Genomic DNA, 23,362 nt, shown 5'->3' with positions numbered 1-23,362 from the left:
GGGGGGGGCGGGCCTCGCCCCGGGCACCCAGCCCCGAAACCTGACCCTGAGCTGTGCAGCTTTTCTCATTTAAAAAGGGCTCCCTTCGACTTTTTAAAGCTCTTAATGGGCTGACATTGTCTGTCCCTCCTTTGGCGTTTAGAAAACTGATTAAGCAAATTGAGCGAGCTTTAGATGGGGGGGTGAGGGTGGGGGCACAAAGGCGAGTGGGATTGACACCCCCCCCACCTCCACAGCATCCCTCTACACCCAAACCATGCCAAACACCAACCTGGTCCAGAATCATAAACCTAGTCCAGAAATACAGACTGGTTTTAGAAATATAAACCTATTTTAGAAACATAACCTATTCCATACACATCCCTTACCTGCCTCAGTTTCCTGTCCCGGTACCCCTGATGACATCGCTGGGGGGTTCTTTCCCAGCCCCGGGAGGGATGCGGTGCCCGGCTGTGGTACCCACCGCATCCTGGGCCAGAGCATCGCGCCGTGCTTGTGGTTTTTTGGGTGTATTTCTCGTGCCGGAGCCGCAGTGGTGACACCTGATGGTTGTAAGCACGTTATTTGCCTGTGCTCTATAGAAAGCTGCGTTACCATATGGAATATATATAGGATGGCAAAAGTTGTTGCAATTAAAATGGCTTAAAATCCCCAGCATGGGCTCGCTGGCTGGGATCCTGCTTTCTGGTAGCATCGTGCGGGGAGCTTTCTATATTTTGGGGGTTCTCTTGCTTTTGCTTTATTGGAAGCAACTGGTTTGAATGGCCGTCGAGCGTAAATCCTGGGCTGGGGAGGGCGGGGGGGGCCTGGCCGGTGGATTATATAAATATTCCTGTGTTTGGCTGGCTGCTGGGTGCTGGATAAAGGTTATATTCCCAATTTGTCACTTTTGGTATTACTATGGTTTGGAGATGATGCACAACTGGCCACGATCCCAAATAGCGGCAAGGAATAAGGAATAATTAAAAGGGACCGGGGTTGGGATTTGTAGAAAACGGCCACTAACAATGATTTAATGAATCCCAGAAAGGGGGATTAATTAAAAGGGGCTGGGAGAGGAGCTGATATCGCATCCCGGTTTTGGACCCGGGCTGATGATGTGCCTGGAGAAGGGCTGGAGGGATGAGTGGGGATGGGAAAGCCCCGGATTGGGGCCAAATCCTGCCAGATTGGGGTGTTTCCGTGTGGAGCTGAGCCTGGGGCACCGAGCAAGTGAGGAGTGTCGCGGTGGGGGCAAACTTGGGGTGTTGGGAGGATTTTGCAGGCACATGGAATGTCTCAATGGGACTGGGAGGTCTCTTGGAGCCAACTTTTGCTGTGCCGCTGGAGCAGGGTGAGGCCCTGCCATATCCTGCAGCCACTTGTGCAATGAAAGCGTCTGAGCTCTGCGCCGGTCAGCACCACCCCACCCCCCTTTTCCACGAGCTCCCACCGGAGCGCCAGCACAGGGATCCCCTGGATCCCAGGACATCATCATGCTGGTGAGCCTGGATGGGGTCCAGCCGTACACAGCATCCTCAATCCCGTACTGGCTCCAGCCAGGCGCAGCATCCTCAATCCCGTACTGGCTCCAGCCAGGCGCAGCATCCTTGATCCCGTACTGGATCTGGCCAGGCACAGCATCCTTGATCCCATACTGGATCTGGCTGGGCGCAGGATCCCTGCACGACAGCATCGCCCGAGGGCACCGAGCTCTGCACCAACAAATCCGCCGCCTGCCCTCAGCCAGGGAAGCTTCAAGACAAGACCCAACACGTGAAGCACAGAGGTGGTAGGAGGCGGGAGGCCACCGAGCAGACCTGGGAGCTTTTTTTCCTGTTTCCTTCTTTTTTTCCCCTCAGCCACTGGAGGAAATGGGCTGATCCACAGGATCTGGCCATCCTGGTGGCTGTGGCATCCTTGCCATCCCTTAGCCGGGCTGCCACGGATTGAACCACGTGACTGTGCCGCGTGAAAAAGGAAGATTTTGGGGGAAAAAACCCCAAAAGGCAAATAATCTCTGTGCCCAGGAGATGCTCTGAGGCGGTAGCCTGGGAGGGCGAAGGATGCCAGGGCTGGACGTGCCCATGGTTGCAGGTGTTGGACCCGGCAGCAGTGAAACCACTGGAGGACTTGTTTTGGGGTGACAGACAGGGTAGCCAGGGCTCTTGCATCTGTCTGCTCCAAAATATTTATAAATCTGGAAAAGCGATGCCTTCACGTGCCCTGAACCAGAATAATCACCTCCATACCTGTGCAAAGCTGCCAGGCACTGAAGCAATGGGATGCTCCTGCCATTCGTCTGGATTAATTCACTTTGCTCCGATATCACCTGTGGTATTTCCAAATGGGACACTGAAATTTGGGGTGTCCCCACCCCAGTATCTCTTTTCTGGCAATTCCTGGCCAGGGTGGTATTTTGGGGGGCTCCTGTAAGCCAGTGGAGGAATTTGGCAGGGTCTAATGGTGGCATTGCTGTTCGGAGCAGTGTTTTAGCCTGGTTTTCCCCACGGGTGCACCGAGAATTGGGAATTGGGGACCCCCAAGGCTGAGTTTAGTTCCCTGGGATCATGGAGCCACGGTTCCCAAAAATACGAAGGTACCCAAGGCGGGATGGAAAGAAAAAGCTCTGGGTATGCACCAGCACCGCACCGTGAGCTGGACAGATGCAAAGCCCTGTTGCCGCTGTGCCAGATCCATTCCATCAGCATCATTCGGAGCCAGCATCTTTTATCCCAAGCCCAGAACAAGCTGGATCCGTACTGGGGCAAAATCACACCCCGGCATCCTCCTCTGGCTCGGGGAGGGACGGGATGGGAACTGGCCACTCAGCATCCCCAAACCAGGCACAGCACTGCCAGGGAGGTGAAGGCAAGACCACACATTAGCGGATAAGAAAAACCTTGCACGGGATTGTCATTATTTCCCCCCAAAAAGGCAGTTTAACCCCAGGAATTTGAGTCTGGAGGTGAGTATTTAAATAAACCTGAACATTCCTCAGGCGTGGAAATTCAGCCAAGGCACCCAAAGAGCTCCCTGCACCCCGCAATGATGCCATGCTGGTGTAATTAATGCACGCCAGTGTAATTAATGCACATTGGTGGGCTGTGGTCCCAAAATAAATCAGAAAAAAACCCCATAACCTGGGCTTGTTTTGGCTTTTTTTTTTTTTTCCCCGTTCCTGAGATGAGCTTGCGATCCCCGCGTGGGCTGCAATACAGAGGCATATCTGTCTGCAAAAGAAAATATATCCTCTTAAATGTGTGGCTGCCAAGAAAAATGATTAAAATACAGATTTTTGGCAAGAAAAAGGGTTGCTCCAAAAACCGGGCGGGTCTTGCCGGAGGCTCCGGCGGCGGCTCTGGCTGAGCAGGGAGGGTTTTGGCATGCGCTCGTCGGGATGCAGGATGGAGGTGTTGGGATGTGGGGGTGGATTTTTTCGGCTGTGGGGCTCGCTCGGTGCTCAGCATCCTCTAACCGTGGCAGTTCGTCATTTGCTGGTTGAGGTCCGGGCACCTCTGTGAGATTTGTTGGTTTATTTGGGATTCCCCCCCCAGCAGTGGGGGCTTCCTTCCCCACCTGGAAAATATTAAGAAAAAAAGGATTTTTCACACTTTTTGGCTTCTTCATCTCACCCCATGCAGCTGCTAGGCCGATCACATCCTTCCCGGCAGCGAACCCTCCCCATGCCTCAGTTTCCCCACTCCGAGGTGCTCCTGCCTGTTGAGCCTTCGCACACAATGGCCCCTTTATGTCTCTTCCTTAATTATGCTATTCGGCTAATTACCCTGGGTTTTTTGGGGGGGCGCTAAATGAGACCTACAGGACGTTTCCACTACCCCCCCCAACTTCTCCCTCCTCCCTCCCTTTTCCAACACGATTCCCAAATTAAAGCAATGAAGTAAGCGCTCCGGGCGACTCTCATAAGACCTGGTTTTGTTAAGGGGACTTAACGCGCATTCATCATCTTTCTGGTATTCTGAGCAGCTGCTTTTCATTAGTTTTTCTTCCTTGAAGTCACTGGCGGGAGCGAGGGAAAGAGGAACCCAGAGAGAAGCGCCCGGCGCATCCTGGCCAGAGGAAGAGGAGGGTTAAGGGCAGGGGGGAGGTTGGGCTCGCGCTGTGTCCCATCTTTCCACGCTCGTAGTGGGGTTTGAGGGTGTTTTGGGGGGAGAGGGGATGGGTTGGCGTGTGATGGGCTGGGTGATGGTACCCCAGAGAGGAGGAGGAAGGGTTGATGGTGATGTGTGGCTTCATGGCTTGCTTTGCGTTTTGGGGTGGTTTTTGGCAGCAATGTCACCCTGTGTGTGCACCCCGGGAATCCCTGAGCCCTGGGAATCCCACCCAGAGCCATGGCAGAGGCCAGGGGAGGTTGGCAGGCTGTGAGGCCAGAAAAGCAGATGTCCCACGGGTCTTGCCAGAGCGTGGGGGGGTACAGGACCCCCCAGTGTCCCATGGGTGCTGCTGGGGGGAGTACAGGACCTTCTTGGTGCTCCCATGAGCCTGGGCGCAGCATTGCCCGGCAGGATGCAGAGATGCATCTCTGGAGGTGTCAGCCCCCAGAATCATGGAGTTTGTGGCTGGTGGGGGCACGGCAGGGCAACGGGACCCTCTTTGTCCCAGATTTCTGCGGCAGCGTGGCTTCCGGCGACTTTTATTGTCGTCCCCGTACCTTGGATAGGATCTTAAACATTTTACATGTGCCAAAGTCCACCCGGGGGCTTGGAGCACTGTTAAAACACGCTTCCCATCCAGGCATCGCATCTTGCGTCTCCCTGAAACCGGGGATGCTCGGGGCGGGGGGGGGGGGGTGTTCGGAGCCGGTGGGATTTTTTTTTTGCCGGGGCGGGGATGAGCCCTTTGCACCCGCTGGGATCCCCCCGGCGCGGATGCAGCCGTCGCCTGAATGCGGGATGAATGGAGCCATTCAGCGTGATGGACGGGAGCTGAAAGCTGCAGACAAAAGCCTCGGGGCAGCGGGGAAAACTTGTTGCCGCCAGGTTTGGGGAGCAGGGAGGGAACTGCTGGCAGTCGGGGGTCCTGGCTTGCACCGATCTTGTCTTGCTTAGCGGCTGGGTGTGCGCACAAGGGATGCTTGGGGTACCCACGGGTGAGGGGTGCTCGGGGTGTCTATGGCTGAAGGATGCTCGGGGTGCCCACAGGCGAGGGATGCTCAGGGTACCCACTGGTGAGGGCTGCTCAGGGTGCCCATGGCTGAGGGATGCTCAGGGCATCCCCCTGCCAAGATCACTTTGGGATGAGGCTGCGCCCACAGGCTGCCCAGGAGCTGGCTTGGCCGGCATCCTGGCATCGCTCTAGCCCCTGCAAGCCTCATCCCGCTTCCTTCCATCCCTCCCATCTTGCCTTTCCTCTCACCGCCTTCCTCTGTGGAGCCGTGGCCAGGGCCAAGCTGTTTAGCAGATGCCAACCAGCATCCCTGGTGCGGCGACACGGGGATCTGTGGCTCGAGATAAGGGCAGCTTTAAGCGCCGCCTCTCCAAGCTCATCCCAAATGGGGTTTTGCGGGGTTTATTTTTCAGCTCTCAGCTACTTTTTCTGGTTTCCCATCCTGGTGCTGTTGCCATTTCCCACCCAGTTTGTGCCAGTGTCATTGTGCTGCTGACTGAGGGATTTAGGCTGCATCATGTGAATGGTTGAACATCCTTTATCCAGGGCTTGTGAATTCCCAGTGCTGCACTCATTCCCACTCCCAAACTGGTGTCCCTGCCAGGGATGGCCTTTGCCTGCCTTGTGTCTCCCTAGAAATGCCAGGAGGGGACACTGCGAGCCATTGGGACAACCCAAGATGCAGCATTGTGCCCCATATTGCCCCTTTGCAGCCCTTTAAAAACCTCAAACCCCTGGGAAAAGAAATAACCCCACCGGATATTTTGGGGGTTTGCCTTGGTGGGATGCGGGGATACAGGAGACCCCCCAAAAGGTCTCGTCCCCACTGGAAACTGCCGTCCTGGCGTTCGTGGCCAACATCTGGAGGAGATTATTTGGCTGGGAAGCAGCTTGGAGGGGAGCGAGGCGAGGACGGGGGGGGCGGTGAGGATTTATGGCTTGTTTCTTGGGCTGTAAATCCCAGCTGTAATTGGGATTTCTCCCTCCCTAATTATCCGCGGGGAAGCGGAACGCAGCGGCTCCCCGTGCGGGCATGCGGGATGGGCGATGGGCTGTGCGGGGCTGGGATGCTATTCGGTTTTCCCTCCTTTTCTTTGGCATTAAGGTGATTTATTTCAGCTCGAAGGACACCCGATACCCAGCACAGGAAGATGAGAAACTGAGTCCTCTCTTTCCATTTCTTTCCGGCCCCTTCACTGCGTTCATTTCCAGTTCCATGGGGACAAAAATCACCGTGGCTGGTGTATCACCGGTCTGTTCACTTTCCTTTTCCCCCTAAGTTGCACTCACTTTCCATGTCCCGTGATTGCCTTTGAGAAAGAACTTTTTCCCCCCTCTTCTTCCCCCCCCTCTTCTTCCCCCCATCTCACTTTGCACCAAAACCTCCTTCATAGCAGCTCCAGGTTTTGCAGCCCCAGGACCTCCTGCCGGGGAAGATTTGGGAATTTTCCAGCTTTTTGCTCCCAGGCACAGAGTTTTATCAAATCAGACGAAGCATCGAGCCTAGAATACCCATTCCTGCAAAAATCACATCTCTCTTTGACCCCCTAAGCTGTTAGGAGCCAAATTTGGCTGGTTTTATCCCAAATGAGCCAGTGATGCTGCTCAGTGCTAGGATCTTGGGATGCCGCAGGACCGCAGCATCCAATACCCGGACAAAGATTTTCGTTAAACATCCTGCAAAACCCCATTTGCTGTCCCGATGCTTGGCCTTTCCCTTCTCCCCCGACAAGGTTTTGGGATGTATTTTGGGGAAAAAGGGCTGGAGTGGAGGCGGGAGGGGGAAGGGCGAGCTGTCAGTTATCCTGCAGCTGTGTAAACAGGCTGGGAGTGAGGAGGACGGGGGGGATCGGCGGGGGCTGCCGTGGGGCCACGTTCGGGCTTGCCAAGCCCAGAGGCTTTGCAAAGCCCCGGGAATTCAGGCTGGAAAAGGGGATGGTGTGGGGACAGGCGATTTGGGGTCATCATCCCCCACCACCTGCCCCAGGCTGCTCCCAGGGATGGAGGTGGCATGGGAGGGATGGACAAGCGGGGATGTGCCAATGGCATGCTTCTTTGGATGTTTTCCAGCTCACCCATGGGTTTTTTTGGGATAGGGATGAAGTGGCCGGCTGCCGGCATCGCATGGATCTTCTTGCCGGCACCGGTGATTCCTGCAGGGTCATCTCTGGGCTGGAGCATGCGCAGGCAAAGGGAAAAGCCAGCATGGAGGCTTTCCACCCCCAGTGCCTGCCGGTAGTGTTTTACCCAGAAAAGTGGCAGCTTGGGTCCCAAACAGACCTTTTTGCTCCCAAAATGAGAGGCTGGTGGTCGCCAAGCCTGAGCCTTCGAGCCCAGCGGAGAGGAGCACGCTGCGACCCCATGCCGTCTCACTGGGACGTGCAACATCAGGACAAGTGACATTGGGACGGGCAATGTTGGGATGTGCGACATCAGGAGGACAGGCAGTGCCTGGAGATGTAACACCAGGACCGGCAATGCCAGAATGTGCAATCCTGGGATGTGTGGTGCTGGGAGATGCAACACTGGGACACGTGATGCCAGGGCATGGAAGTTCAGGACTTGAGATGCTTTGACATGCAACACCAGGACACACAATGCTGGGATATGCAATCCTGGGACATGAGATGCTGGGACATGCAACACCAGGACACGCGACACCTGGACACATGATGTCAGGACATACAATGCCAGGACACACGATGCTGGGACATGCCACGCCGGGACACACAACAGTGGGACATTTTATGCCAGGCCATGCGATGCTGGGACACGCAGCGCCAGCCCTGCTGCCAGCCAGGACTTTTTCTAGCAGCACTTTTCCCTCTTCCCAGGGAAAACATCTCAGTCAGGATCGAGTCCTGTGTGCGGAAGAGGAGAGGAAATCCGCTCATTAAAGCCCCTAATTGGGTATTAGAGGATCCCACGGCGTTTGCATCTCCTCCTCGAGCGTGGAGGCGAAATGCTGCCGCCACACGGCACGACCCCCCCTGCCCCGGCATGCTGGCCCCGGCATGCCACCGCCACCACCCCTTCCTCCAGCTGCTGGGGCCACAGGGCGGCCACCGGCGGGGGCTCACCCCACCCCAGGGAGGGGATGGACAGATGGACAGGAGGCTTCATTGTGGTCCTACTGCTCTGGCAGGGAAGGGGTTAACTCCCTGCTTTTAATTGGGGGGTGGCTGGTAACGAGGAACCAGAACTTGCTCTAATCTCTCTGGTATGTGACCGATTTTCAACTATTTTCTTTTTTTTTTTTTTTTAATAGCTCCAATCTGCCGCTCGCGCGCGGTTCCCGCACGTGGTGGTACAGTGGGAGCTGTGTCCAGGCTGGGGCCGAGGGGAAGGGGGGGGCTTCATTTTTCCACATTACCACTGAACCGTTCGCCAGCTCCCCCCCTTTTTGTATATTTTGAAAGGGTCCCCCCCTTTCTCTCCCCTCCCCGGCCTCCTGAAACGGCTTCAAAATGAGAAGCAGCCTTTTATATACCCGGCCTTTCCCCAGCCGCCATCCCCCAGCGGCTTCTCCACTTACAGAATAGACGAGAAAGCCCCCTTTGTGATGGGGGCAGTGGGCAGGGGACGGCGAGGCGGAGCCGAAGGCGCCCATCGGGGATGCGGGGGGCATCTCCTGCCTCGCCCCGGCACGGCCCCAGGGATGGCGAGGGACTGCGTGCGGCGGTGGCCTGGTGTGGTGGTAGGGATGGCGGGGCACCTCGCACAGCATCCGAGCGTGGCTACAGGGATGCTCAGGGCATCTCATGTATCACTCTGGGCACGGTCATGGGGATGTGGGGATATCTCGTGTGTTGTCCCAGAGCAGCCATGGGGATGCTCAGGGTATCTTGGACCGGTATGGCCATGGGGAGGTTGGGATGTCCCATGTGTCACCTTGGTGTGGCTGGAGGGATGCTCCAGGCATCTTGTGCCTCACCCCAGGCGTGGTTGTGGGGGTGTCGGGACATCTCGTGCGTCAGCCAAGCACAGCCATGGGGACGCTCTGGGCATCTCATGCGTTGGCTTGGCACAGCCATGGGGACGTTGGGGTGTCCTGTGTGTCACCTTGCGCCTCACCCCAGGCATGGTTGTGTGAGTGTCAGGACATCTCGTGTGTCACCCAAGCACAGCTATGGGGATGCTCTGGGCATCTCATGCATTGCCCTGTGTACCATCGTGGAGACGTCGGGATATCTTGTGTGTTGCCCTGGTGCAGCCATGGGGATGTTGGGGCGTCCCCTGCATCATGCCGGCATGGCCATGGGGATGCTCAAGGTGCCTTGTACATCACCCCACTATGGCCATGGGGATGCCGGGGCACCTCAGGCATCACTCCAGCTGCGGATGCTGCTGCATCCAGCCCGGGAGCATCTCTAGCAGAAACCCTCTCCCCATCCACATGACGCTGCAGCTTTGGTGGCGTGTGGTGCGGCAGCGACGGCGCTCGGCTGTTTGGAACCAGCCTGGAGTTGTACGGCAGCCAGACCCCGGGGCTTCCCCACCGCAGCCCGGCAGCTTTGATCACCCAGATTTGGAAGATGCATCAAAGCCAGCGCTTCAGGAAACGGCTCCTACTGTACCGGGGAGCGCAGGGTGTGTGGCAGGTCACGGGGCCGCTTGCATACCAAGCGTGCTCCGAGCGCGCACAGCACCCTGGCTCCCTGCCTCCTCCGCGACTGGCCTTCGGAGGAGCGGCCGAGGGCTGGGTCTGGTTATGGCTCCCCGGCACTGACAGGTCCCTCTTGCCGCTATTTTCCTAGTAGTGCCAAAAATCTCTGCAGGGAGAGTGCGCAGAGGCATCAGGACCGGGATGCTGGAGCATCCCTGTGTGCGGGATGAGGATGGGACTTGGGGTGCCTGGTTTAAGCAGCGAAGCAGATTTTTGGGGGGATCCCCTGTGCCGGTGGCTGCGGGAACAGTTGGCTCCCGCGAAATCCTCATCTCGGGCTTTGTCAGGACCATGCTGCAGCCAGTGGGGTTTCCTGCAGTGCCTTTGTGGCGGTGCCATCGGCACGGGGTGGCCCGGGTTTGCCAGTGGGATCGTCCCCATGGCTCGTGGGCTCCTGGCACGCCCTGGCAGGTAGTGCCGTGTCTTCGCCTGGCTTTGCCGGGCTGCTGGGATGTGTTGGTGAGGTTGTAGCTTACCCAGAGGTGCGGGTCCAAGTGCTGGCAGGATGGGGGGTGCTGGGGGGATGCTGGAGGAAGTGCTGGAGATGGAGGGGGGATACTGGAGATGCGGGGGGGGAGATACTGGAAATGCAGGAGGGTGGCTACTGGAGATGTAGGATGGACACTGGAGATAAAGGGGGGGATACTGGAGGTGCAGGAGGAGATGCAGAAAGGATGCTGGGGGTGTACTAGCGATGCAGGAGGGGATGTAGGGAAGATGTTGGAGGGGATGGGGGGTGCAGGAAGGGATGCAGGGGGGATACTGGAGATGCAGGAGGGGGTGCTGGAGACTGGGGGAATGTGGGAGGTGATGCGGGAGGGGGATACAGGACACTTTTGGGGGCTGCAGGAGGCAATGCAGGCAGGGATGCATCTGTCCAGCCGTGGAAGGGTTAACGCTCCCCGCAGCTCCTCTCTGGGTTTTCCTTCCAGCTGCTTCAGATCAGGAAGGTTTGTATGGCGGCAGGGAAATTCCTACACGCAGCTGCAGCCCGTCCAGGCCACATTCCCCAGCCCCGGCATCTCGCAGGACGCGCCTCCCTCCCTCCCGCCGTCTGCCGGGAAATGCCTCTGGCCCCCCTCTGCCGAAAAACACAACACAAAGCACCTTTCTTTCAGGGGCCGCTTATGTCTAGTGCCAGGGAGACAAACCCGTGTATCGAAGCAAAGTTTAACCCAGGGAGGGGGAAAAGCCCCCCCCCCGCAAAGCCCCATATTTGCCTCCTTCCACCCCTTGTTGCAATATGGGGCTGGTTTCTTGCACTCCGGTAATTCAGGGTTGGTGCTGGTACTCTGAGGACTGGGGACCGGGGACAGGGAGGGCACCCCCTGGCATGGGGACCACCCCAAGGCTGAGCCCCACAGGCGATTGCAGCTCGTGTCAGGCATCACCACATCCCCAAAAGTCTGGTTTTGGGGTAGGGTAAGGCAGCATCGGTGCAGGCGGGTTGGGAATTGTGGGGAGGGAATGTGGGGGCTCGGCGCTCCCCAGCAAGACAGCACCATTTTGGGGCAGTGATTTGGGATTTAAGATTTGGGGCTTTGCACCATTTAGGACGGAGATTTGGGGGTTGGAGTTTTGCACCATTTGGAGCAAGGATTTGGGATTTAGGATTTGGGGCTTTGCACCATTTATGGGGTCTGTAGGGGCATATAGGGCTGAAAACAGCCCCGTGTGCCCCCAAAACCCTTTTGCCACCAGCCCATGGTGTCCTCTGTGGGTTGGGGTGTCCCCGGCCGAGCATGCAGCTGGGGCTGGGGAGATGTTTTGGGGCCAAGGGGTGTTTTGGGGCTGGGGGGGGTGTTTCAGGGCTGGCAGAGGGCATCAGCCTGGCTCTCCTGCAGTACTTGCAGATGAAGTGGCCGCTGCTGGACGTGCCCGCCGGCGCCACGCTGAAGGACAGCCGCTCGCCCTCGCCTGCACATTTGGTAAGAGCAGCCAAGTCCCACCGGGGTGATGGGTTTCTTGGGGGAAAACCCCACTCTGGCCACCTGTCATGCTGATACGATGCCCATGGGGGTGGTTTTTTGGGGGGGGGGGGTGGCCATTGTTTCACCCTCCCATGTGCTCTCCCTTGCTGCCCCGCAGTCGAACAAGGTCCCGGTGGTGCAGCACGCCCATCACATGCACCCGCTGACGCCGCTCATCACCTACAGCAACGACCACTTCTCACCGGGCTCGCCACCCGGCCACCTCTCACCGGAGATCGACCCAAAGACGGGTGAGCACGGGGATGGGGGGGACACAGTATCGGCCAAGCTGGGACATGTTCAGTTGAGCAAAGGGACCATGACAGTATTGGTGCCATGCTGGGAATGGGGTGCTCTCCGTTGGATGGTCCCTCTGCTTGCCGGATGGTTTTCACATCCTGGTCCCTGCGTGGTGGGAAGGGGACGCAGCCGGTGGCCAGGGATGGGTCCTCACCTGGTCACAGCTTTGGTTGGGGTGCGTGGGGATCCCTCCAGGTCTCCGTTATGGTTGTCTCAGCATCCTCTCCCTGTGCTCCAGATGGGCAGATGGGTGCTGGGAGAGAGATGGGGTGCTCAGAGGGAGATGAGATGCTTGGCAGCAGACGGGATACTCGGAGAGAGATGGGGTGCTGGGAAGGAAATGGGGTGCTGGGAGGGAGACAGAATGCTCGGAGGGAGACGGAGTGCTCAGAGGGAGGTGGAGCACGCAAAGGGGGGATACTTGGGGGAAGATGGGGGTGCTCGGAGGCAGACAAGGTGCTCGGAGGTCAACAGAGCGCTCAGAGGCTGCCATGTCCATGTTTTAACACCAGTTCCCCTTCGTCTGCAGGAATCCCACGGCCGCCGCACCCGTCTGAGCTGCCCCCCTATTACCCACTGTCGCCAGGAGCCGTGGGCCAGATCCCACACCCGCTGGGCTGGCTTGTGCCGCAGTAAGGATGGGCTTGACCCTGGGCCAGGGGCTCGCTCCCACCTCTGCGTCCCTGTTCCTGGGCAGGTCCCGTGAGCTCCACATCCCTCTGAGACCCTCCTCCTCTTCCCACTTCATCCACTTTTTTCCCTGTGAGCTCAGTGGGATGCTGAGGGCTCATGTGGGGCCTGGGAAGGGAGGGGTTCCCCACCGCTGGCCATAGTGGGAATCATCAGGATGGAGATCGGCCGGAGACCAGTCCAAGGGCCCCTGTGAATTGGGGAGAGATTTTTTTTCCACTAAAGCTTGTGCTTTTGCAGGCAAGGACAGCCCGTGTACTCCATCCCACCAGGCGGCTTTCGGCACCCCTATCCCGCCCTCGCCATGAACGCCTCCATGTCCAGGTGGGTATCGGCAGGAATGAGGGACCTTCCTTGGGTGTCCCAGAGCTGGCAGCAGGTTTTTGGCCACTTCCCTGAATCTGATGCAGGACTCAGCCCTGCAGCAGCATCAGCAGTGGGTGCTCCTGGGGAGACCCTGCTCTGCATGGGCACAGACCAGTCCCAGGGGGTTGTGGTGGCCTCCTCAGCCAAAAATACCCCCAGGAGGGTGCGGATGGTCCCCATGGGTGGGGAAAAAGTGAAATCCCGTAGGGTCAGGGAATGGCTTAAGTTGGGTCCATGTTACTGTCCTGCACAAGCTGGGGCAGGATCCAGTGTAAAACCAGACCCCCAACTGGGTTGAGGCTGGTGGTTCCTTAACCCAGGAGGTTCTCAGGAGGGTTTGGGGTAGAAACCGGGGGCTGTTGGTGCCCGTGGGGAGCTGATGAGCCTTCTCTTCCCACTCCCTCTGCTGCAGTTTGATGTCCAGCCGTTTCTCCCCGCACATGGTCCCACCACCCACCCACGGGCTGCACCCCTCGGGCATCCCGCATCCAACCATCATCTCGCCCATTGTGAAGCAGGAACCCACCCAGCCTAATGTCAGCCCCGGAGGCAACTCGTGAGTGGGGGACAGGAGCGCATCCCCTGGGTGCCCTGCATGGCGCAGTGCAAGTCCTGACCCGCTGTCCCGCTTGTTGCAGGAAATCCCCTGTCACTGTGAAGAAGGAGGAGGAGAAGAAACCCCACATCAAGAAGCCTCTCAACGCCTTCATGTTGTACATGAAGGAGATGAGGGCCAAGGTGGTGGCCGAGTGCACGCTGAAGGAGAGCGCTGCCATCAACCAGATCCTGGGCAGACGGGTATGGGCATCGCCCTTGGCATTAGCTTCGCACCCATATGCTGCCCCGTTTGTGACCTTAAAATGGCTTTCAGCCCCCTTTACCTCTCCCCACGGCTGGGTCCCTTGACCTGGGGCATTGTCAGCCCAGGAGATCCCAGGGAGCTGGTGGGGACCTGGGTGGCAACAGGACGGGGCGGGCTGGGAGCTCTGCAGGCCCAGGGCAGCGTGTCCTCCAGGCCAGCAGCGTGGCTTTGGGGCTCCTAGCGTGGCTTTGGGGTTTGCAGCGTGGCTTTGGGGTTTGCAGCGCGGCTTTGGGGTTTGCACCATGGCTTTGGGGTTTCTATCAGGGCTTTGGGGTTTGCAGCATGGCTTTGGGGTTTGCAGCGTGGTCTCTTCTCCCCCCTGCAGTGGCACTCACTGTCACGGGAGGAGCAAGCGAAGTACTATGAGCTCGCACGGAAAGAGCGGCAGCTGCACTCACAGCTCTACCCGACATGGTCGGCACGGGACAACTATGTAAGTGTGGCCCCCCATGAGCCCCATGGCCCCAGGGACTGGCCGGGAGGAGGTCTCTCCTCCTGTCCCCTGGCTGGGTTCCTGGATGGTTCCTCTCCCAGGGGGTTTGGCTGGTGGGAGGTTGCTTGCTGTGCTTGGGGAGGTCGGTGTTTGGGGTGCTGGGGGCGGTGGGTGATGGTGCTGAGTCGCTGGGGATGCTCTGCTGCCATCAGTGGCTCCTGCATCCCCGTGAGCTGCTCTGGGACACCGTCAGCCCCATTTCTCATCCGTCAAGCAGCCGCCAAGGGCTCTCTGGTGGCAGAAAGCCACGTAGGGACTTTATAATATTTTCCAGGGCAAGAAAAAGAAGAGAAAGCGAGAGAAGCTGGCCCAGCAGCAAAGCCACGACACAGAGAGTGAGTATCCCCCCTGCCAGCCTCCTCCCTCCTCCAGCTTTCGGCTGCTCACGCCGTCCTCCATCGCAGGCTCCCTGGCATCCAAGAGCAAGAAGCCGTGCGTGCAGTACCTGCCAGCCGAGAAACCATGCGACAGCCCCGCGTCCTCCCACGGCAGCATGCTGGATTCGCCCGCCACGCCATCGGCCGCCCTGGCATCCCCGGCTGCACCGGCTGCCACCCACTCGGAACAGGCTCAGCCCCTCTCGCTCACCACCAAGCCAGAGGCCAGGGCTCAGCTCGCCGTGCATTCGGCCACCTTCCTCTCGGGCAAAGCCACCTCCTCTTCTTCCTCCTCTTCCTCCTCCTCTTCCTCCTCCTCGAGCCTTGGCAGTCCACCCTCGCTCCTCTCCAGACCCATCCCCTTCACCTCGGTGCCCTCCACGGCTCTCCTGGCCTCGCCTCCGTCCTTCGCGGCCGCCATCCCGTCCCCGCAGGCTGCCCTGGCCGTGCTGCAAACGCAGCCCCTTTCCCTGGTCACCAAACCTGCTGACTAAGGGAAAAACTCGTGCCCCCCTCGTCCTGTCCCATCCGTCCCCTCCCTGCTGTACATTGCAGAAGCCACAATCAAGATTCAAATGCAGCCAAAACCATTATTGGTCAATATTTGACCCTTTCTGAACTCTTTTGTAAGCAGACTCTGGAGGAAGGGGCTTTCTGCTCAGAGCTGCTGCCAGCAGTCGACCTAAAGACCATTTTTATTAAAAAAAATGAAAAAAAGGAAAAAAAAAAAGAAAATAAACTCTCCACAAGCTGCCGACGATGGAAGTCTCCTGCGAGCTGACCATGGGTGCGAGCTGAGTGCCTGTCGCTGCTGCAGGGCACGGTGCTGCTGATGGCACGGTGCTCCCATGCATGGGCATGCCAGCACCGAATGCGGCGGGCGTTGAGCTGGGGCCGGCGCTCTGTCATGGAGGCAAGAGCAGAAACACCGGCTACCGACCCGGTGCCTCTGGATGCTCCCGAGTCCTCCCGTCCTGTGGCTCTGCTCCCAGCCACGGTGATTGCCTTCGCTCCGTCCTGGCAAGGAGCCGGATCCTGCCCTGAGGATGCTGCACCGTCGGCCCTGCTCCTTCCCGTGGTCGTGCTGGGGTGGGCAGGATCTGGGGCTGAGCCCTGGGTGGGGGGGGGTTCCCCTTGAAACCCTGTTATTTTTCACAAAAGGAAATAAAACTACAGCTGCAACTTGCTGCGTGAGCGTGGTCAGTGGGGGAAGCACTCGCTCCTTGCCCATCACCACCTTCTCCACACCAGTGTCACTGTGCCCCAGGAAGCATCTCGGGGTGGGGCTGCGGTCCAGCCCCAGAGCGGTGCATGGGGCCAGGCATGGCCCCAGCCTGAAAGCACCACCCAGATGACTCCATCAATGGGTACAGGGTGATTTTGGGGTGTCCAACACAAACCTGTGATGGAGCGAGTGGGCAGTGTATGGTTTGCTGGAGAGATAGAGGCAGCAGGATGCAGGGGATTAGGTAAACCAGGTCGGGGGGTGCCTGAGAAGCCAAGGAGTGCGAGTTACTGGTGTGTATCTCATGGCCAGGAACTGCAGGATGCCCTGTGCCAGCTTCTTCCAAACCAGGAATGAAGACAGATTAGGATGAAAAAGGACCTGCACAAAAGCAACCCAGGATCACCCAGTGGATTTTCAACCAATCTTAAGTTTTCTGTCAGTTTGACACGTGAGCTAATCAAGACTCTTTGTCTCACTGGTTTTTTAACAGGAAAAAAACTACCTCCAAGTTTTCCTGTTGAAAGTCACTATTTTATTTTCTTTTGCAGGTTTAATTCTGACCTGCACCTGCCCAAAGGTGATTTGTGGTGTTTATAGTCCTGTTTTGTTCCCCTTTCTGAATTTCTTGGCTAATTTCCAGTTCCCAGGACCCTGCCTGGCTCCTCTCTACCTGTGCCAGTACTGTGCTGTGGGGACCATGGTGTCCTCAGGCTCCCAGCCCGTGGTGGTGGGCAACGTTCAATCCATCACTATCGGTGATGGGCTGAGCCCTTCCTGTGGCTGCTGGCCCTCTGGCTCTCATTTTGGTGGGTGTCTTTGCTCATTTGGTGGAATAAATGATGCCTTCGCCTCCTGTTGTGACATTTCTCTTTTCCTTTCCAGTGCTGAGCTGGTGTGAGAAGCCACTGGGGAAGTATTTTTAGCAAACTGGAGCAGCAGCAGATGTCCGTCTGCAGGTAGAGGGGAAAAGGGACCATCCTGGTGTCTTGTCCTTAAGGAAGACGGCAGCCGCATTTACCAGATGTTGTGTGAGACAAGTGCGTGCCATGGGATGATGCTGGCATCTGTAACCCCAGTGGATGACACCTGAATTCAAGGATTCCTATTTCCATATTGGAGCTGGGCGGAACTACCAAAAAAGTACAGCCAAGTGATGCCTCCAGCTATGGGTGCAGACAAGAGCACAGCCTTGAGCCCTTGCATGAGCACCAGGGACACGTTCCGGGCAAACACTAGCTCACGTAACCTTGTGAAAGCTCCAGATGACTTCTGCAAACAGTGTCAGTACCTCCAGCAGGAGCACAACTTCTCCCACCCAGCGGAGGATCATCTTCTGGACTGGAAGTGACAGCTTAAATTCACAGCTCAGAGCATCCCAGCTGGGTGGTAGCTCCCAAAATCTTTGCTTTAAGGGGTCCCGGCTAGTTGAGAGCCTCAGCAGTGAGAGGAGCCTGCAGCAGACCCAGCTCCTGCATACCAGCTTCTTGGTGGTGACCACCAAAGCCTCTAAGCATGAGAAAGTACCTGGAGCATTTTTATTCATTGTTGCACCCAAGACAGCCCTGAACTCAGTCAGCGTTTCTGTTCCACGCACAAAATTGTTTAAAGTTCCTGCTTTCAAAGCACAAATTTGTAAATGCTGGGATAGGGCACGATTGCTCCACAACAGCACCCAAGAGGACCAGCCACAATGCTTTAATTAATGGCATCCTGATAGCATGTTGCGTGGTTGTGCGAGATCCAGGACTGAGAGGATTAGAGTGTCACCGAAAACGTGCGTGGCCATCATTTGGAAAGAGGCAAAACATAGCTTTTTTTTTAGAAAGGCTGTTCCAAGAAACTGGTTTTCTGCAAGGAACGTCTGGATCGCATGCAGCCTCGCTCTCTCCAACACCAGGAGCAGGCTGCAGACAAACAACTTCTTGAATTAGATTTCATGGGAAATTAAAGGCATGAAGAGACCTGTCACAAGAATTAAAGTCTGAACCGGAGCCAGACAGCTTCAAACAGATGTTGGACTTCAGCAGGAGAATATTTCTTTGTTTTACTCGGCATTTTCCCATACAGAAAAGGAACATCTGTTCTGATGCTTTCGCAGTTCTCCTAAACTGAGATAGGCTTGGATTATCCCCTGCTAGAAGAGAAGCAACTGGCCACCAAAACCCTCTTGGCTTCGCCCCTCCTGCAGAAGAGGGCAAGACCAGTTACATGTTGCTCCAGTCTCAATGAACACACTGAAGCTATCTGAACCAGGTAGCTGATTGTGGTATCTGTATATCCTCATGCTTGCAGCGGTGCAGCTAGATGAAAACGTTGCATGCAGACTGATTATCAATAGAAAACTCATTCCTTAGCAGGGTTTTCTTTGTCCTCTTGGAGGTGCTTCAATAAGAGGAAAATTCTGGGCTTTGTTGCAGAAAAAACTGAATATCCAGCGTGTTTCAGTTTGGGCTGTTGTGGCAAGGAGGTCTGGTAGCCCCTCTCCTCTTTTTTGGACAAGTTTTGGACTACATTTCTCATGATGCTTAACTTATCCTCAGACCTGGGAGCTAAAATCGAGCCAGGCAGCCCAGAGTGCAGGAGCAAGCCATGCGTGGAGGTCCTGGGGAGCTCTGTAGCAGTATTTCCCAGTTAGAAGAATTCACTTTTCAAACTTGCAACAAAAAAACAACTTTGCGGCCAAAGATTCCTGATTTTTCCTTTGGTCCCCTGAGAAAATGAGGCGTCTGCCACTGCACCCTCCCTGGTCCTGCATCATAGATTACTTTTTTCATAGGGTGCATCTCAACCACATCCAACAAAGGGGAAAAGGTCAGGGAGGGAATGAAATGGTGTCCCACGGAGAGTTGGCAGCAGAAGGAAGGGATAGCATGGTGTAAAGAGCAGGGAGAGGTGGGACAGCCAGATTCTGCCTTAGCTGAGAGGCATGAAACAGCTGGGATAGGGGATGTCGTGCCAATGACAGGGTCCCCGTTGCTCTCCCAGCTGCGGCAGACGTTGCCGTTTGAATGCACAGGTCAAGACGGTATGAACACCACGCGGGGCTAAGCCACAGCTGTGCGGAGGTGGGGTGAGGTGGACCTACTCGTTTGGGGTTCACCATCATCTCCAGTGTGCAGGTCCATGGAGAAAGGCCAAGAAGCAGCAGGAAATACGGCCAGGTGGGAGAGCTGGGAGCAGCCGGGTGAATGATGAAGGTGGAATTGGGTGGCCGCGTTCTTGGGAAATACACATTCACCATCATTGCCACCCACTCCCAGAGTGAAATGAAGTTGAAGACGTGCCTGATGTCTCCTGGATGGGAATACTCCAGCTGAGCACTGGGCTGCATTGCGGCACATAGGCAGCACCAGGAATGGCACAGGGAGATGGGAGGATGCACCTGTGAGTCCGTCCCTGTCCAGAAACATGATGTACAGTAAGAAAAGGTTTAAAATCTCAATTAAAAGGTGCCATTTTTATGATGAGCCCAGCCCTAAACTTGCTGCAGCTATGGTGGGGTTTTTATTGCCGGGAGCTGGCAAACGTCTCGTTAAGAGCTTGTCAAGAGCAAACTTCTGGGAGACCTTGCTCTGGTGTGCCGATAGCATCTGGGAGCCAGCTTGGTGCTTTCCCCACTTTTTTTTTTGGAAGTGGGGTTACTTCTGTCACCTCTGTCCGCTTGCTTAATTGTAGCCATCTTGATCAAACGGCCCCCAGCCCCCTCTCCCTCCACGCAGCTCTGGCTATTCACTAATTGAAATGCCTAATGAGGTCCCAGGGGTCTCCTGCAGAGATGGAGCTAATTAGGGGCTCCGCCACGAACCCGGCGAGCAGCAGCAAATGAAACGAAGGTTTCCTCGAACCTGCTTTTTTGTGAGGGGCCGGGGGGGAGGGCGCACCAGATGTCCTGTTTCCCTTCTCCGCACCGGGGTAAGGCTGGCGCTCCGCAGAATCCAGGCTCCTGCCAAAGCAGCTGGTGCAGAGGCAGTGGCTACACTTAATACATTTTAATTAGCATCATTAAATTCTTCCATTTGCTAATTGTTTCTCCTTTTGATCCTTTATCCTGACCAGATTAGCCCTTGGGGGAAAGGGACAGGATGGGGGATGCAGACCCTCCTGACAAGGTGAGGACTTTATTATCTCTGAGTGCGGGGTTGTCACCAGACCTTGGGACACCATGCTAAAATGCCCTGGATGGTGCTAAATTAAAGGCCGGATTTGTGTGTCCACCCTGTTCTTGGCTGTTGTGGCTATTCTCAGAAAGAGTCATCCCCAAAAAGTGACATCCCACAAGGATTTATGAGAAGAGACAGTACCAGACTAGGAAACTAACCAAAACCTTGCTTAGGTTTGAATGTAAAGGAGTTGTTTTTCAGGCAATAAAGGACCAGTAGCTGCCATCACATTGGGAAGCAGCTGGGTCGGACCAAAAGAGAATTCCTCCTTCTGCTTTGGAGCAGGCACAGATAATAATCCTCAATCCTCCTTCTTTTCCTCCTACTAGTCTACATCCGTGTAATCATGCTGAAGCCAGAAGCAACTTCCTTTTTGTCCACAATGATGGCAGCTTCCCGTTCCTCGGGCTGCGCAGAGAGGGTGCAGCCACACGAAGGTTAGGTAAGGTCGCTGGTCCTGTTTATCACGTTTTAGCCAAGAAAACTGTTGAAGGAAAATGAGCCTGGTGTGAGCCACCAGGCGCTGAGCTGATGTCAGCCTCGTACTTGGTATTTTGGGCAGAATTCTGTTCCCAGATGCATTGTTGTAAATCCAGAGGAACTTGGCCTCTGTTCAGTTACTCTTGACTTCCAGGGGTGTGAGTGAAAGCCGAACTGGCTGGGCATGAGAAATAGCCTCGCTTGTCTGTTTTAAATCTCAGTAAAAGCATTGGGCCAACTGTTCTTCTGTCTCCTTAGAAAGGCAGGCATGGGCAGAACCGAGCTGCTAGGATTATTGGAATGTATTGAATTGAATAGAGGATTGGAAAAAAAAAAAGAAGAAAAATCAGCCACATCATAATCCATCATGCTCTGAGGCCAAGTCAGGATTATTCCCCAAAGTATTATTGCTGTGCGGGACTCATTTGGTTTGCATGTTAAATGACATCGTGATATTTTTCTGTGTTTTAGTGTTACATGGACTGACTGGAGCAGCTAACGAATTCGTGATGTTATTGTGATTCCTTCTGGAGACATGTGAGACTTTGCTGCTTGTCTTTCAGCACTCAGCGCTGTAGGATGCCGTGTTATGGATGAGACAGCTCCCGTGACACCAAGCAATAGTGGGAAGCACACATGGTCTGGAGTGGTTAAGCACCAGGGAAGTTCATCCTGGGCAGAGATGAAGGCAAATCCATTGATCTAAAAGGAAAGAAGTGAGATGATGGGGAGGAAAGATTGGCATTGTTAGTAAGAAACCAAATTACAGAGACTTGATGGCATAATTCATGCATCTGGAAAACTGGTATCAAAGGTCTAGCTGGTTTGGGAAGAACAGGCAGGGAAAAAGCTGGAGATAAAACTTTTTGAAAAATGATGTAACCCTGTGCCGACATCCCTAAACAGAGGGAGACGGACCTGTGCAAGGTCACTGCGTAGCAGTATATAAACACGAGGAAAACCCAGGAACCCCGAAAAGCCATGGCTCAGCAGATATATGCTGGAAAAGGAATACAGCAGGAGGCAAAACCTCTGAGAAAGTCTTGGACAGCAGGTGGGGACAACTTTTGGGCACAGCAGGTGACGTACAGCTGGAAGACAACCACAGATGACATCAAACAGCTCAGGGACACCCAGTGCCACAGCCACCTTGACTTGCTATGGTAGGTTCGTGGTTCATGGACCTGAGGACATCAAATCCACCTGAGGAGCTCAACTACGGGCTCCAGACCCCTGTAGCTGCTCAGACCATGGTAGAAGGATGATAGGTGGATTTGGGGATCTTTCTACATTTTGGTTTTATCTGCATCAAGTACAGGTCAGTTTCTATTCTAGGCAGTAGAGAAGGAGGTTGGAGATAGGTAGGATTAGCAGTAACACATGATGAAATCCTTATGTTTGTTCTGCTGAACAGGCTGGAGGATCATCCCCAGTTTTGGGCAGTACCCTTCAAGGTGTGGAGCGCCTGGAGAAAGTCCAGAAGAGAGCAAGAACACAACCTACAGGAAACTATGGACATTCAGTCTGGAGAAGGGAGACATAAGTCTTCAACAGGTAAATTATCTACAGAGGAAAAGAGTAAATAGTCCTTGGTGCCCGTGGAGAGCAAAAAGCTGATTTTCTGCTGCTAGTGGGAAGACGTGTAGTTGAACAGGACATGTCTAGCCTGTCCGAAAAGAAAAATAAAAGGTTATCATCGGAGCCATTGGACTGGCCACACTCCCCTGATGTGGCTGTCGTCCTCAGGAGCACTTTTGGGAAGCGGTCCTGAACCAAAGGAAGGGAAATTAGCCCCGATTTCTCGCCAGTCACCCCCCTGCCACGGACTGTTTCCTCCCCCATAAGACGGGGGCAGCCACAGGGCCAGGCCACCATCCAAACTGGGTCAAATTCGGGGGCGGGCGGAGAGGACCCGGCCCTCCAAGTGCATCTCAATGACCCTGTTTTGGGTCGCTGCTCACAAAGTCCCAGCACTGTTTTGTCAAGGCCTGGAAACAGACCCCAAAATGGCAGGTTTTATCTCAAAATGCTGCTTTTACCCCAAAGATGGAGCAGTTTCGCTGAGGCAGCCGTGCCCGCGGCAAGGCCGGCGGTGCGATCCACGCCGGGCACACGCCGCGGACAGTTAAGCCCCGCCCTCAATTTGCATAAGCACCACCCATTTTGGCCGAGCACTCGCCCATTCCCCCTAGCCCTACCCCGATTCTCCACAAGCCCCGCCCCGATTCCCACAGGCCCCGCCTCTACCCTCCCTAAGCCCGCCTCCGTCTCGCAACAAGCCCCGCCTCAGCGTCTTGCAAGCCCCGCCCCCGGCTCGCCCCAAGACCTGCCCCAATCCCCTCAGCTCCGCCCTCTTCCGCTTAAGCCCCGCCCCTTCCCTTGTCTCACACCCCGTCCAAACCCGCGCGCGGCCGTTCTCGCTCCCGCCCTCCTTCTCGCGAGATCTCGTCCCGGAAGTAGCACCTGTCCTAGCGGAAGCAGAACCGGGTGGGCCGGCCGGTCGGTGGCGGTGAGCGCTGTTACTCTCGGGCCGCCATGCTGCTGCGGCTGCTCCTGCTGCTCTTAGCGCTCTGCGCCGCCGCCCGGGCCGAAGGTGAGAGGCCGGCGGAGGGCGGCTAGGGCGGCCCTGGGGTGCCCGGGGCGGGGGAAGGCGGTGAAGAGGGG

At 56.1% G+C, this 23,362-nt stretch overlaps 3 protein-coding genes across 4 annotated transcripts in view; all 3 read left to right on the top strand.

The window, feature by feature from the left end:
* TCF7L1 (transcription factor 7-like 1 (T-cell specific, HMG-box)) overlaps nucleotides 1–15,324 on the top strand; it is a 15,751-nt gene extending 427 nt beyond the window's left edge. Inside the window, exons 3-11 of the mRNA XM_010562932.1 lie at nucleotides 11,582–11,700; nucleotides 11,861–11,993; nucleotides 12,572–12,674; nucleotides 12,973–13,056; nucleotides 13,511–13,654; nucleotides 13,737–13,896; nucleotides 14,286–14,393; nucleotides 14,728–14,788; nucleotides 14,858–15,324. Coding sequence (XP_010561234.1) covers nucleotides 11,582–11,700; nucleotides 11,861–11,993; nucleotides 12,572–12,674; nucleotides 12,973–13,056; nucleotides 13,511–13,654; nucleotides 13,737–13,896; nucleotides 14,286–14,393; nucleotides 14,728–14,788; nucleotides 14,858–15,324 — 1,379 coding nt within the window. The remainder of the gene's footprint in view (nucleotides 1–11,581; nucleotides 11,701–11,860; nucleotides 11,994–12,571; nucleotides 12,675–12,972; nucleotides 13,057–13,510; nucleotides 13,655–13,736; nucleotides 13,897–14,285; nucleotides 14,394–14,727; nucleotides 14,789–14,857) is intronic.
* Nucleotides 1–23,362, top strand: part of GCK (glucokinase (hexokinase 4)) — a 251,262-nt gene that overhangs the window by 53,177 nt on the left and 174,723 nt on the right. The window lies entirely within an intron of this gene.
* Nucleotides 23,176–23,362, top strand: part of TGOLN2 (trans-golgi network protein 2) — a 6,679-nt gene continuing 6,492 nt past the window's right edge. For both annotated transcript variants that reach the window (XM_010562887.1, XM_010562886.1), the window contains exon 1: nucleotides 23,176–23,291. In XM_010562887.1, coding sequence (XP_010561189.1) covers nucleotides 23,234–23,291 — 58 coding nt within the window. In that variant the 5' untranslated portion in view covers nucleotides 23,176–23,233. The remainder of the gene's footprint in view (nucleotides 23,292–23,362) is intronic.

The sequence above is a fragment of the Haliaeetus leucocephalus genome, unplaced genomic scaffold (assembly GCF_000737465.1).
Source record: "Haliaeetus leucocephalus isolate CR32 unplaced genomic scaffold, Haliaeetus_leucocephalus-4.0 Scaffold162, whole genome shotgun sequence".
NCBI classification, from domain to species: domain Eukaryota; kingdom Metazoa; phylum Chordata; class Aves; order Accipitriformes; family Accipitridae; genus Haliaeetus; species Haliaeetus leucocephalus.
Note: the sequence above shows the minus strand (reverse complement) of the source record. Positions and strands in the feature narration are given on the sequence as shown.